This window comes from Hevea brasiliensis, chromosome 13 (assembly GCF_030052815.1).
Source record: "Hevea brasiliensis isolate MT/VB/25A 57/8 chromosome 13, ASM3005281v1, whole genome shotgun sequence".
NCBI classification, from domain to species: Eukaryota; Viridiplantae; Streptophyta; class Magnoliopsida; order Malpighiales; family Euphorbiaceae; genus Hevea; species Hevea brasiliensis.
In genome coordinates this window covers 84,446,940-84,460,467 of record NC_079505.1, presented here as the reverse complement: position 1 = coordinate 84,460,467, position 13,528 = coordinate 84,446,940, and the positions used below count along the sequence as shown (strand labels likewise).

Sequence of the window (13,528 nt, the reverse complement as noted above, 5' to 3'; positions counted from 1 at the left end):
TCACAGTTCTTCTTCACCATAAATAGCCATAATCATCTTAACATGTAGTTTTCTAGTTGTGATTACCTACGTTTTCATTAAAAGACGCTTTCATCCACAATATTATACTGGCATTGAAACAGTCAAAATGACGTCGTTAAATTTTAATTAATCTAACATAGAATATTTCACATTTTCCAGCAAAACCCTGCTTGGAATTTGGGACCCTTCCCATTTTAGGCACCTGAGGAGCCGCAAATATAGGCATAAGCAACTAACTCGGTGGATGCCGTAAAATCAGCATAAATTTAATAAAGTGATTAAAAATCTATATCCTAAAGTTCAGAATTAGATTGCAACCCATATTAGCATCTATTGTATTAATTTGCATCAAAACATCTCAGCAGATTTATTGCTTTCAATGCACTCGAGAATATGTAGCCAAGCCTATCAGGGTCTTTGATTTGTTTTTCTTTTTCTGATTTGGAGGGAAAATTCTTCAATAAATCTCAGTTAAGTACAGTAAAGGAATCCCAAATCTTCATAAGGTAATCACGAAACATTGATAATAGAAGGAACACTATTAGGCATTCTGAGCAAAAATTAGATGTTATAATTTTCTGTGCGACATCTTAGAAAGAAAAGTTGCAAACTTATGCTTTATTTAATGCATGTATGGGCATTAGACACGTACTTAATTAAACTAGTTAATAAAAGGATAAAGAAGCAGACTACTTATGCTTGTCCTACACATCAATATCGATTTTTACAAAGAAAAAGGCAATGATGCCTACCAAAAGACTTCATGGGCATGAATATTAATAAAGGAATTTCACTTTTACAAACAAAGAAAAGAACTCGAGTGAATAATACCATGCGCAGAATATATGTTAGGCCACATATTGATTGTTATGCGCAGGCAAGTTTATTTTTATGTCGTAAATTACAACATAATTTAATAATCTAAAAATATATATTTTTAATGATTATAGCTATGTGCAGTTCCTGTTGGGATACTTAATAGGACAAGCATAGCTATATTTGAGACACCATACATGTATAACATAGCAAATTAAGGATGTAATTACGACATAATTTTTAGAGTGCATTGTCAATTTTATTATACATTAAAACTAGTGTCATTCATATAATGAAACTAATGAATCCATGCATAATCAAAGTGGTGATGCTTACAAAACAAAAGTGTTGACAAGTTAAAGGTATTATGGATGCAAATTGTAGTCTACACAGCAATGCTAACAAGTTAATGCGTTACTCATTTGATGACACATATAAAAAAAAATGTCCATAAGTTAATATTATTGACATAAAAGCATTGTGTGACAGAAATATACAACATTTATAACAACACTCGCGTCAATGCTTAAGAAAATGATAATATATATTTAAGGACACTAGTTAGCATTCCTAAATTAAGGCTTTTTTTTTTTTAACGAGATATTGAGAAATTTAATTGGATTATTATAAAAATATCTTTCATTAGATTCGGTTTATTTTATTGATATTTAAATTTTCAGTGTTAAGTGTGATAGGGTTGTGTTAAGTCTATTAAGAAAAAAAATGTTTATTATATATATATATATATATTTTAAATTAAATCATAGCCAATTTAGAATAAAATTTTCACATAAAAAAAAAAGGATGAAAATTAAGATTAATTTAAAATTTTTTTAATTGAAAAACGATAAAATAAATAAGAGAAATATAATGAAAAGAATTTATAAATACATTGCTTTAAATTAAGTTTTATTGTATCAAATTCATGAATATGGCTGAGGATTATCCTTATATATTGGCTGCTGCTTTGCGTAAAGAAAATTTCTTTACACAAAGTTGACATATATGTTGCCTATTTTCTTTTTCTTTTATCGTCATTATCATTTCTTTAGAATATAATTTGCCTTTTATCTTTCTATATTATAATTTCTAACATTATTAATTCAAGTTTTAACAATATTATATATATGAAGTTCGAAAAAAAAAAGATTACAAAAAAAATCTCCTTTTTTTTTTCCAATATATAAAAATCAACCATTTTAATCATTAAAACTTATTAAATTATTAATGAGTCAATACCATCTTTGCTTATAATTAATTATAAATTTTTTAGTGTACTCTAATCCGATAACATTTTAAACTAGATAATATTTTGATTCCTAGGGCTTTAATCCCTATAACATTTTAAATTTGATAACATTTTGATTTCTAAATTTTTAATTTTTTTTTATAGAAAATTAGATAAGTAAACAAATATCAGGTGAGATAAATTAGGTTAGGCTTAAAATTTTTAATTTAATTATAGTTTAATCCATAAATTATCATATTATATAACACTTTAGCTTCTAGAATATTGTAATTTTTTCACTAAATTATTATATTGAAGTGAATTTCAAATTTGTTTAAAAATTATTAAAATTGTAAATAAAAAAAAATCCACATTTAAGTGATTAATCAACAATGGTTTTTAATCACATTTAGCTTTTTTTTCTTTGTATTATAAAAATTTTTAAAGAGGATGAAATTGTCAGAAAATTTAAATTCGATTTTCTATATTACAAAATGATATTCGTCCACAAAATTACTGGTCGAATTACGCATTTAGTGCTGCTCTTTTTTGTTTTTTTTTTTTTTTAAGAGGCTGAACAAGTCGTATCGTCTTGAGCTAGAAAATCCTCCATTTGCAAAGAAAATATTACTCATATCCAAGCTCAAATTGTCGTGGATACACGTTTTCGTCACAAACAAATCCGAACATGAAAAGATTAAGCAGAAAACAATAGTTCCTTTAACAAAAGTTTAGAAGAAATTGCGGCCACTGCTGCTTCCTTCATCAAGATCCTCTCCATTTGAAGAGACCTCGGTGATGACACTGGAGCTTGAAGACGACGAAGAGGACGATACAGAATCAAAAACAATCTTCTCCCTCGTCATTAAATCATAAAATCTGGGCTGAGGCGTCACTGCCACATTCGCTATTCTCTCATCGTTACAAGCTTGATTAATCTCACTATTTCTTTTCTTCATAAATATTCGACATAGAACCCACTTCTCTATTTGATCAGAAGAATTCTGCAGAAGCTAAGCTTGGCATTGAGTAACATAATCAAATATGCGCATAAAATACTGATTAAATGATTATAATTATAATAATAAACTTGCCTGGTCTGAGTTCTTTGTCAGAGGAAAATAATTGCAAGCTACAGTTCCTAGACTAACAAGGCGATATTCATGCATGATCCAATCAGTTCTAGACGCATCGGGAGTTTTGCCTCTATAGAAAACCAGAGTCTTTTTCATCCCCAATGCATGGTTCTTGCTAGAAGAACCAATTTGTCTGTCTAAGCCAGTCGCCTTCCAATACCCAGAAGCAGTTGCTCGGTTGATTCTATTTCCATTTGGATACTTGGCTTCATTGTTGCTGAAGAAGTATCTCTCTTGCTCTATATCACCTGGAAAATTACAAAATAAAAACATATCAACAAAGGCAATTATATACGTTCAATTACATTTAAATGCAGGATTAATGAAGTACTCCACAGGTATGTAGTGCAAGTACATTAATTGAAGTTAAGTAGATATATTAATCTCTTTTAAAATAGAAAATAGAAGTATAGCATAATCGTACTAACCAGGCAAATCCCAAGGGTCAAACTGGCAGACATTGATCTCAGGAATGATAGAAGCAGGCAACGGCCATGAAAGGACCTTACGTTTGAGGTACTCAAAGACAAGCTCTTCATCTGTTGGCTGAAAACGTAAACCTGGAGGCAACTTCATCATTCCTTCTCTAGCAAAGATGAACTTCTCCATATTGAAGTCTTTTCTTGATATTTTTATACTTAATAACCTTTGACAATTCAACTGAGCTAAATCTCTCTGCAAGCTTAGCCCACGTATCTACGATGCACACAAGAGATGCACCATAGATAGAGAGAGAGAGAGAGTGTGTGAGTGAGAGAGAGAGAAGGAAATGAAATCTGAGTGTGTTTCAGAAGAAAAGAGAGGGCTCTTTATATACTAGTATGGTGACGCCGTGACCTAAAATGGAGGGAGATTTTAAAGGGACATCACTATATCATAATAAAAAAAAAAAAAATCTTCGTTTGACAGGAAAAGGAAAAGAAAAAGAAATCCCATTACAAATTGATTCAAAGAAAGAAAGGGAGCTAGGTTAGATCCCAAGTCGATCCTAACCAGGTTAGCAAGTGTCACTGTGCTTCTTCCTAAATTTTTAATAAACATTTTAAATTTTGAACGTATTTTCTTTTATTCTGAATTTTAAATCTTAATGCCTTAAACTAGAAGATATTTTATTTGAAATAAATTGTTTACAATAAAAAAATTTAAATAAATTCTTACATAATCATAATTTATTTATATTTCTTAAAATAATTTTTTAAATTAAAAAATTAAAAATTTTCATTGTAAATATAAAAATTAATTAAAAATAAATCAATTAAATTGAATTTTTATAAAATCCTATATTCTAAAAGAAGAATATTTTAAATCAAATGAATTAGGCTTAGCCATTGAATTTTAGTTTACTAAAATTGAAATTCACAAATTCTCAAATTCGAGTGTAAATCATAAAAAAAATTTACTTAATTGTAACACCAATTTCATAATTATTTATTATCAATTATTATATATTGAACATAACAAAAAAAAAAACTGTAAAGATATAAAATTGTTAAATATTTCATACTAATTACACTTTCAAGACTTAATAGAATTTTCAATTTTTTATTTTTTAGACAGAACCTCATATCATATTGATGCATGAAGTCATCTCACATCCTCCATAAATCCTTAGTCTTTGTGTAGAAGCACCAGAAATTAATAATTAATTAACTTCAAAATTTTTGTTTAATATAAAAGGAATCTACTAGCATTATTGCATGATTTACACTAGCACTTGGAAGTCAAGAAGAAGTTTTTAAATCTTGTGCTATAGGGACTGTGTTTTTATAAAAAAAAGCTTCAAAGTGGATCCAAGAAAGAAACAGCATTCTTCACAAAGGGATCAAACGTGCACTGAATAATTCTCTTCAAAACTAAGCTAATTTTTTTTAAAAAAAGAAGCTTAAAGCATAATTTTTCAGATTTCATGCGCTGTTAGCTACATGAGGCCTAATTATTCTTCACTACGGGACCATATGAATTCGATAAGTTGCCCATTTTGCTAGAACCCAGAAAAATCCATGGACCCAAAAACCTTTTGGTGAGCCATGCACTTTCCATATTTGCAATGCATTAATCGATTGATACCATTCCTATGCAGTTGATCAGAGGTGACCTGCCCAAGAAGTATGATGAGTTATAAAATGATTTCTATATATATCCTGTTTTCTTTTTCTTGCACATGCTTCTGCTTTTTGTAGTATATATGCTTTTTATCTATAGTGGTTCAGGGCTTTTTTAAGCTAAAGTACACTTTTTTTTCCTCCTTTTTTTTATGTTTTTAATTTTAAAACTTCATGCTAAAGAGCCGCAAATCCAACTTTCCAGAGTAGGATATAGAGGAGTCGGGTTTGAAAGAAAACTCCATAAAAAGCATTGCTTTGAAGAAAACTAAACAAGCAAAAACCTTAGAGAAGAGAAAGGCTAAAAGTCAAAGTAGTGCATGAATTGCTACTTTTCTTCACTGCGAAGATGTTGCCTTTTCTGTTTTCCATTGTAAACAATGCAGTGATTGATTGAGATCTTTCTCTAGATTGCCTTTGCTAACTAGTCATTGCTTCGGACAGCAGCAACATAAGTCTTTGAAAATGAAAAATTTTTTTTAATCTAACAAAATTAAAATTTTTTTATTTCAAACATAAAAATTAATTAAAAAAATTAATTGAATTGAATATTTAAACTCCATTTATTTTATACAAAATAATTTATATATAAAAAAATATATTTTTTATCATTTAATTACAATATTAAACTAATAATATGCATTTATATCATACATATATCAGCGTTTTTATATTTTAATAAGATTATCAAAATTCATAATATGACTTTTTTTTTCTTAAAATAAGGGTATCATTTTTCTTAAAAATATCTAATTTTTCGTTAAATAGTAAAAAAAATTTCATTAACTCAATTTTTTTAGTATTCTAAATACTAAATGTTGTCCCAAAACAGTCCAAGAGGGGGTGAATTGGACTTTAACAATTTTCGACTCTTGCTTGTAGCCTAATGAAAAATTGTGGCTTTGTTTAACTAGGTGCTTTTCTATATATATAATGAAAGTAATATGTGCTTCAACAATGTGTTCCTAAGTTGCAATTCAAGCCTCAATCAATGTATATGGCAATATCTAACAAAACATGCATCATACAATATACAACTAATTTCTCAAGTCACTCAATATGTCCTTAAGTTTATCAATTCAATCTATTCAACCAACATTCAATATCATGTATAAAAAGTAAAATTTAAATTGCACAAAGATAAGGAGGTCAAGGTTAGAGAGATCAAGCACAACGATTTTTATAGTAGTTCGGCTTAACTAGCCTACATCCAGTCTCTCAAAGAACCCTCTTTGAGTCTTCTCTCTACTATTTGCTCTTTTGAAGGCAAGAGACCAAAAGCCCTTTACAACTTTTCAACATCAAGCTTTTACCAAGGTAGCTTGAAACCTTTACAAGTGCTATCACAAGCACTTACTCTCTCAAGCTTAGGTGCTTGTACAACCTCTCTTAAATGCAATTTAATGTTTCAACACTCACTCTTACTCAATACAAATCAAACTATAAAGAAGAGATGAGTTGATTTACCAATGATAGCTCAAAGACTTTAAAGCTCTTGAATGAAAGCAATAAATGAAAAATCAATATTGGAGTTCAAATGTAAGCTTTCGTCAAGTGTAAATGAAGTAAAGAAGGTGTATTTATAGTCCCAAATCATTTTAGACCGTTTGAAACCCTTTTGGAACGTTATACACACTGCCCAAAACAAAATGGCCGTTATTTTGTCCTTTTGTGCGAAGTTGAGCAGCTCTGATCAATTAGTAAACTAATGAAATATTGGTAGCAGTCAGTAAACTGGTTAGTAAACTAATGTTTTTAGCAAACACATTAGCAAACTAAAAATTTTAGCAAACCAGTTAGCAAACAAAGTCAACAGCTGCATGTCTCAACTTGCAATGTAAAATGATTTAGACCTTAAAAAAAAAAGTTTCAATAGTAGTGTCCAAGGTCATAATGAGAAAAAGTACTCAGAAAATAAAATTTCATTTTTGAGCTCCATTTGACTAAATTCTCATCTATTCTTTTCACAAAAGACCTAAGACTCAATCTCTAATACTATGTCTTTCATACCTTTTCTTTGAGTCTTGGCTTCCATAGTCTTGTTCTTTTCTCATTTTGGATTTGTCTTGAAATGCCTTTGAGTATTCTTTCTCCTTAGATGTAACTTCAAAGATACTTTAGGAATAAGACAAAGAATCTACATATCACTTTAAAGTTGGGTTAGATAGATTCTGTTTGAGTTTTATTATCATCAAAATTAATGCTCATTTTGACCTACACGGGTCAACAATCTCCCCCTTTTTGATGATGACAAAACTCAATTGAATCAACAATAAAAAATAAAAGTGTGTGAAAGTTTATGTGAGTATGTAAATCCAAGCAGTATAGTATGCTGAAAATACTCCCTCTAAATATATGCACATAATTTCCAAGAAATCTATTTTCTGTACATAAGCTCCCCCTGAGTTTATGCTATAAAGCATGTTCACAATATTCTCAAAAAGCATTTCCATTTGTCACAAGTATAAACACATATCCATCAACACAAGTATCAACACATCCATCCTTTAAACACCTATGCACATAATATCCATATCCATTAATACAAGTATCAACACATATCCATGTCCATCAACACAAGTATAAACACATATTCACATAACCATATCCATCATATTCTCCCCCTTTTTGTCATCAATCAAAAAGGAAACAGGAGAAAAGAACTAAAAAGAATCATGTTAGCCCAAATTTAAACACAGTAAGGTGAGCAGTAGCAAACTAAAAACCAATAGTAGTAAACAGACTAGTAAACTAAAAATGCAGATAGGAAACTAAAAATCCAGATTAGATGGGAATCATTTAAGTCTTTTGCTCTTGCGAGTGGATTTGGAAGGCACCAACTTCTTCCTGGTGGGTTTAGCAGCAGGTGGCTGAGATCCTTGGTCAGCCACTTGATCATCCTTCGGTGGCTCATCTTCATCAGATGGTGGTTGAAGAGCGGCAGCTAGTGACTGATATGGATTTGACACTGTCGACTTGGTTCTTTTTCTACCTTTCTTGGCTGCAGGGACAACAACCGCAGAGAGTTGAGATGGAGCACTAGCTTGGTGATCCTTTAGAGAGGCTTCCTGTTGCTGCGTAGGGGCAGCAGCAGGTTCAACAGGTGGTGCACTTGGAGGTTCAACAGGTAGCTCACCTTCAGGTTCTACAACCTTTTCACTATCATGCTCAGTAGGTACACCAATTGCAGGACCAATTTCAGGTTCAATGACCTGGTCACAAGCATGCTCAACAGGGGCTTCTACTGCAGGTTCAAGCTCAGGTTCAGCTACTTGGTCACTTTCATGTGCCATAGCAGCTGGAGACTCACCAACCTTATTACTTTCACCCTTATCAGCAGAAACTTGAGTAACAGCCTCAACTTTAGTTGGGAAACCAGTTTCCCTAGCCTGCTGAAGATCCACAATTAGCCTCTTTAATTCCTCATTTTGAGTAAGCAGGTGACTCACTTTGTAGTCAACCACATCCACAAATTTTTGCAAAAGTTCAATGGACTGATGGGTTGAACAAAATTGATCATTAACAGCAGCTTTTAGCCGTTGAAGCTCACTCATAAATTCATTTGTAGAATCAGAACCAACCTTAGCTGAGGAAGAACCACCCTTTTCAAACCTTTTCTTTCTTCCATCAGTGTCAGAGTGAATTTCTCTAAGCACAATCAAATCAGTCCTAGAGCTTTCCTTAGAGACATTTACATTTAGCTCTTTAAACACAACAGTCAAGAGATGTGCATAAGGCAGTTTTCCAATCCCATAAGCTTTGTAGATGTTCTTGAAAATTAAATAAGCCAAATTCATCCTTACTTTGTTAACAATGTGCCACATAATACACATGTCCAGGTGACTCAAATAACCATAGCTACCAGATTTAGGACAGAAGATGTAGTTCACCATACTGTGAATGATTTTGATATGTTGAAAAGCTTTTGTGCTGGTGGACTTTTCATTTGTGGCAGTGTTAGCAGGGAACACTTCGTTTTCAAACTCAACCAAATTAAAGCCTGCCACCCTAGCAACATCCTTATGTGTGGAAATTTTATTTCCATCATTTGGCAAGTTTAAAGCTGTAGCTATCATTTCAACAGAGACACCATATACACTGTTATTCAAAACAACCTCAAATTTGTCCTCATCATCAACTGTTCTTAAAGTCCTATAAAACTCTTGAACAAGCCTAAGGTAATACTCATTTGTACATTCACACACATCCATCAATCCTTGAAACTCAAAAAGTTCTTTGAATTGAAAATTTACCTGGTTAAAGTACTCCCATTTGATAAATTTGCAATCTAGCAGCGCTTTATCCACTGAGCCCGAAGATTTGATAGCGCCCTTTTTGCGTTGGGTATCAATTCCTCGCATTTTTTGCTTTTTTTTCGTTTCTGGTGTCGATACAGTGGGTTCAACAGCCTTGGATGGGTCGGAAGACTCACTAGTTGATTTCGATTCAGGTAAGTTTTTCTTCCCTTTCAATTTCTTTCGTAATGCAGCGACAGGGATATCGTCGGAGGCTGATGAGGATGACGAAGCAGCAGCAGCAACAGGAGACTTTCGTTTAGCACGAGCCATTGACGGAAAAAGATGGTGAAATTGAACACTGGTTTTTCGGTATGTAAAGAGTGGAGAGGAAAGGAGAGATGAGAGGTCTGATGGGTTTGGGTATCTTTTGCTGGAAAGAAAATGGGTTTGTTTTAGAGGTATAGTGTCGTGAATCGATGCAGAGGAGAGAGGGTGACGATTTGGTGTGGCAGAGGATTTAAGTTCTCTTAAGCCCCGCGCTTTTCTGTTTCACTGTACTTTATCTGAACCTGTTTTCTTTTCCCTTTTTTTTTTTTATTTCAAACAAGTCTATCTATCTTTATATGCAAGAATAAATATTTCTACATATCTGACAAAGCACTGAGAATGTGATATCAAATGTGAAAAGATAAATGCATTGCTGGACACGCAGAGAGTTTCAAGCACAATCACCTTTTGGTTTGAGATTTGAACAGTACACGATATAGCAAACTAATTTTAGTCATGCAATATTAGCATACAACTTAGTAAACTAATTTCTCGAGTACACAAACAACTTAGCTAATGTTCTTTAGAGATTTCTTAGCAAACTTATATCACAGTAAATCACTCACACATCGGACAAAATGAAATTATTATGAATTAAATTTCAAGCAAGTGGTTCACACATACCAATTTCCCTTCTAATTTTACAAAAGGTTTCTTCATTAAGTGGTTTTGTAAAAATGTCAGCAAGTTGTTTTTCCGAGGCAAAAAACTCTATTTTGATATTTCCATTTTGAACATGATCTCTAATAAAATGATGTCTGATCTCAATATGTTTTGTTCTTGAATGTTGAACTGGATTTTTGATCAAGTTTATGGCACTTGTGTTGTCACACCTAATTGGAACAAGATTATATTTTAAACCAAAATCTTCCAATTGTTGTTTCATCCATAAAATTTGAGCAACACAACTACCAGTAGCTATATATTCTGCCTCAGCTGTAGATAAAGCTATTGAAGTTTGTTTCTTACTGTGCCAAGAAACTAGTGCAAGACCAAGAAATTGACAAGTACTTGAAGTACTTTTTCTATCCAGTCTACTTCCAGCAAAATCAGAATCACTATAACCAACAAGATTAAATGATTCACATTTTGGATACCATAAACCAATTGAGTGTGTGCCAATGAGGTATCTAAAGATCCTTTTAACTGCACTCAGATGGGATTCTTTTGGACATGATTGAAATCTTGCACACAAGCAAACACTAAAGTGTATGTCTGGTCTAGATTTAGTAAGGTACAAATGAGAGCCAATCATACCTCTATAAAGCTTTGTATCCACTTCTTTACCTTTTTCATCATTGTCCATTTTAATTATTGAACTCATAGGAGTGCCCATGCTCTTCAAATCTTCCATTTTAAATTTCTTTAGCATATCCTTGATGTACTTTGATTGATTTATGAAGATGTCATTTTTCATTTGCTTAATTTGAAGTCTAAGGAAAAATGTGAGCTCACCCATCATGCTCATTTCAAATTCATTCTGCATAATCTTAGAAAATTTCTTGCAAAGAGATTCGTTAGTAGCACCAAAAATTATATCATCAACATAAAATTGCACAATGAGCATATCATTATTATGCTTCTTAACAAAAAGTGTTGTATCCACTTTGACTCTTTGAAAATCATTTTATAAAAGGAATTTACTAAGCCTTTCATACCATGCTCTAGGAGCTTGTTTTAAACCATATAAGGCTTTAGTAAGTTTATAAACATGATTTGGATGCTCATGATTTTCAAAGCCTGGAGGTTGTGCAACATACACTTCCTCATCAATATAACCATTTAAAAATGCACTCTTGACATCCATTTGATAAAGCATAAAATCCTGGTAACATGCAAAGGCACACAACATTCTAATAGCTTCAATTCTAGCAACCGGAGCAAAGGTTTCATCAAAATCAATTCCTTCCACTTGGTTGTAGCCTTGAGCCACTAGTCTAGCTTTGTTTCTAACAACATTGCCTTTTTCATCCATTTTGTTTCTAAAAACCCATTTAGTACCAATAATTGAATGATCTTTTAGTTTAGGCACTAAATTCCAAACTTTATTTCTCTCAAATTGATTTAGTTCTTTTTGCATGGCAAGAATCCAACTTTCATCATTTTGAGCATCTTCAAAACATTTAGGTTCAATTTGTGAAACAAAAGCAATATTACTAAAATATCTTCTCAATTGTGCTCTAGTCATCATCCTCTGAGATGGATCATCAATAATGTCTTCTTGAGGATGATTTCTATAGAATCTCCATTCTTTAGGTAAATCTTCATGTTGGGGCTCATTTACTTGTAATTCTTCCAAATTTGGCATTTCTTCATTGATTTGATCTTCATTGGAATTATGGACATCTATTGTGGTTTCTCCTTGAGTTTCTTCATCTTTGTCATCAATTTGTTCCATTTCTTGACTTGATATTATATTTTCTTTTCCAAATACCTGCTCATTCTTATCATCACAAACATTTTTCCTTCTGATAGAAGGGTTAGTCTCATCAAACAAAACATGAATAGTTTCCTCAATAACTAAAGTTCTTCTATTGAACACTCTATAGGCTTTACTCTTTGTTGAATACCCAAGAAAGATTCCTTCATCGGATTTAGCATCAAATTTCTTTAAGTTATCCTTCTTGTTATTTAAAATATAGCACTTACAACTAAATATTTTGAAATATGAGATATTTGGTTTTCTTCCTTTCCACAGCTCATAGGGGGTCTTTTTCAAAATTGGTCTAATCAAAACTCTATTCAACACATAGCAAGATGTATTAACAGCTTCAGCCCAAAAGTACTTTGGTAAATTATTTTCATTCAACATAGTTCTAGTCATTTCTTGCAAAGTCCTATTTTTTCTTTATACAACTCCATTTTGTTGTGGTGTTCTAGGAGCTGAAAATTATGGTTGATTCCATATTTATCACAATATTTCTCAAATAAATGATTTTCAAATTCAGTTCCATGTTCACTTCTTATAGATGAGATGCAAAAGCCTTTTTTATTTTGAACTATTTTACTAAAAGAGGTGAATTTTTCAAAAGTTTCATCTTTGTGAGCAAGGAAAAATGTCCATGTATATCTTGAATAGTCATCAACAATAACTAAAGCATATGACTTCCCACCAAGACTAGTAGGAGATACGGGCCCAAATAAATCAAGGTGAAGCAATTCTAGTGGCCTAGTGGTAAACACAATATTTTTAGATTTAAAAGATGCTCTAGTATGCTTTCATAGTGCACATGCTCTACATTGAAATTCATTTTCATAATTAATCTTAGGAAAACCATTAACAAGTTCTTTCTTAGATAATTTTGAGAGTGTATGCATGCTTGCATGATCCAGTCTTCTATGCTACAAATAACTAGAGTTATCAAGAGATACTAGACATGTGCCATGATTAGTTTCAAAATTATTTATGTCAAGCAAGTAAACATTATTGGATCTATTGGCAATGAACAATGTGTCATTATCTAAGTTATTGATTGTACATATAGAAGAAGTGAACTTTACCTCAAAACCTTTATCACAAAGTTGGCTTACACTTAGCAAGTTGTATTTCAAACCTTCAACAATCGACACATCTTCAATACAAGGTTTGGTTCCAATTGTGCCATTTCCAATTATTTTTCCTTTCCCTTTATCTCCAAATTTTACATATCCTCCATCTTT

The 13,528-nt window shown here is 31.8% G+C and overlaps 1 protein-coding gene across 1 annotated transcript; it reads right to left on the bottom strand.

The window, feature by feature from the left end:
• Positions 1–2,677: 2,677 nt before the first annotated feature.
• Positions 2,678–3,994, bottom strand: LOC110671907 (NAC domain-containing protein 83-like). Its single transcript, XM_021834530.2, has 3 exons — positions 3,630–3,994; positions 3,160–3,449; positions 2,678–3,069 (listed from the first exon to the last, which is right to left on the bottom strand). The coding sequence occupies exons 1-3, from the start codon at positions 3,808–3,810 to the stop codon at positions 2,797–2,799; spliced, it is 744 nt and encodes a 247-aa protein (XP_021690222.1). The 5' UTR covers positions 3,811–3,994; the 3' UTR covers positions 2,678–2,796.
• Positions 3,995–13,528: the final 9,534 nt, after the last annotated feature.

Coding starts and splice junctions, on each gene's coding strand:
- LOC110671907 (XM_021834530.2), bottom strand. CDS start 3,810: ATGGAGAAGTTCATCTTTGCTAGAGAAGGAATGATGAAGTTGCCTCCA. Junction 3,450..3,629: donor TGACCCTTGGGATTTGCCTG/GTTAGTACGATT, acceptor GTAATTTTCCAG/GTGATATAGAGCAAGAGAGA. Junction 3,070..3,159: donor TGACAAAGAACTCAGACCAG/GCAAGTTTATTA, acceptor TAGCTTCTGCAG/AATTCTTCTGATCAAATAGA.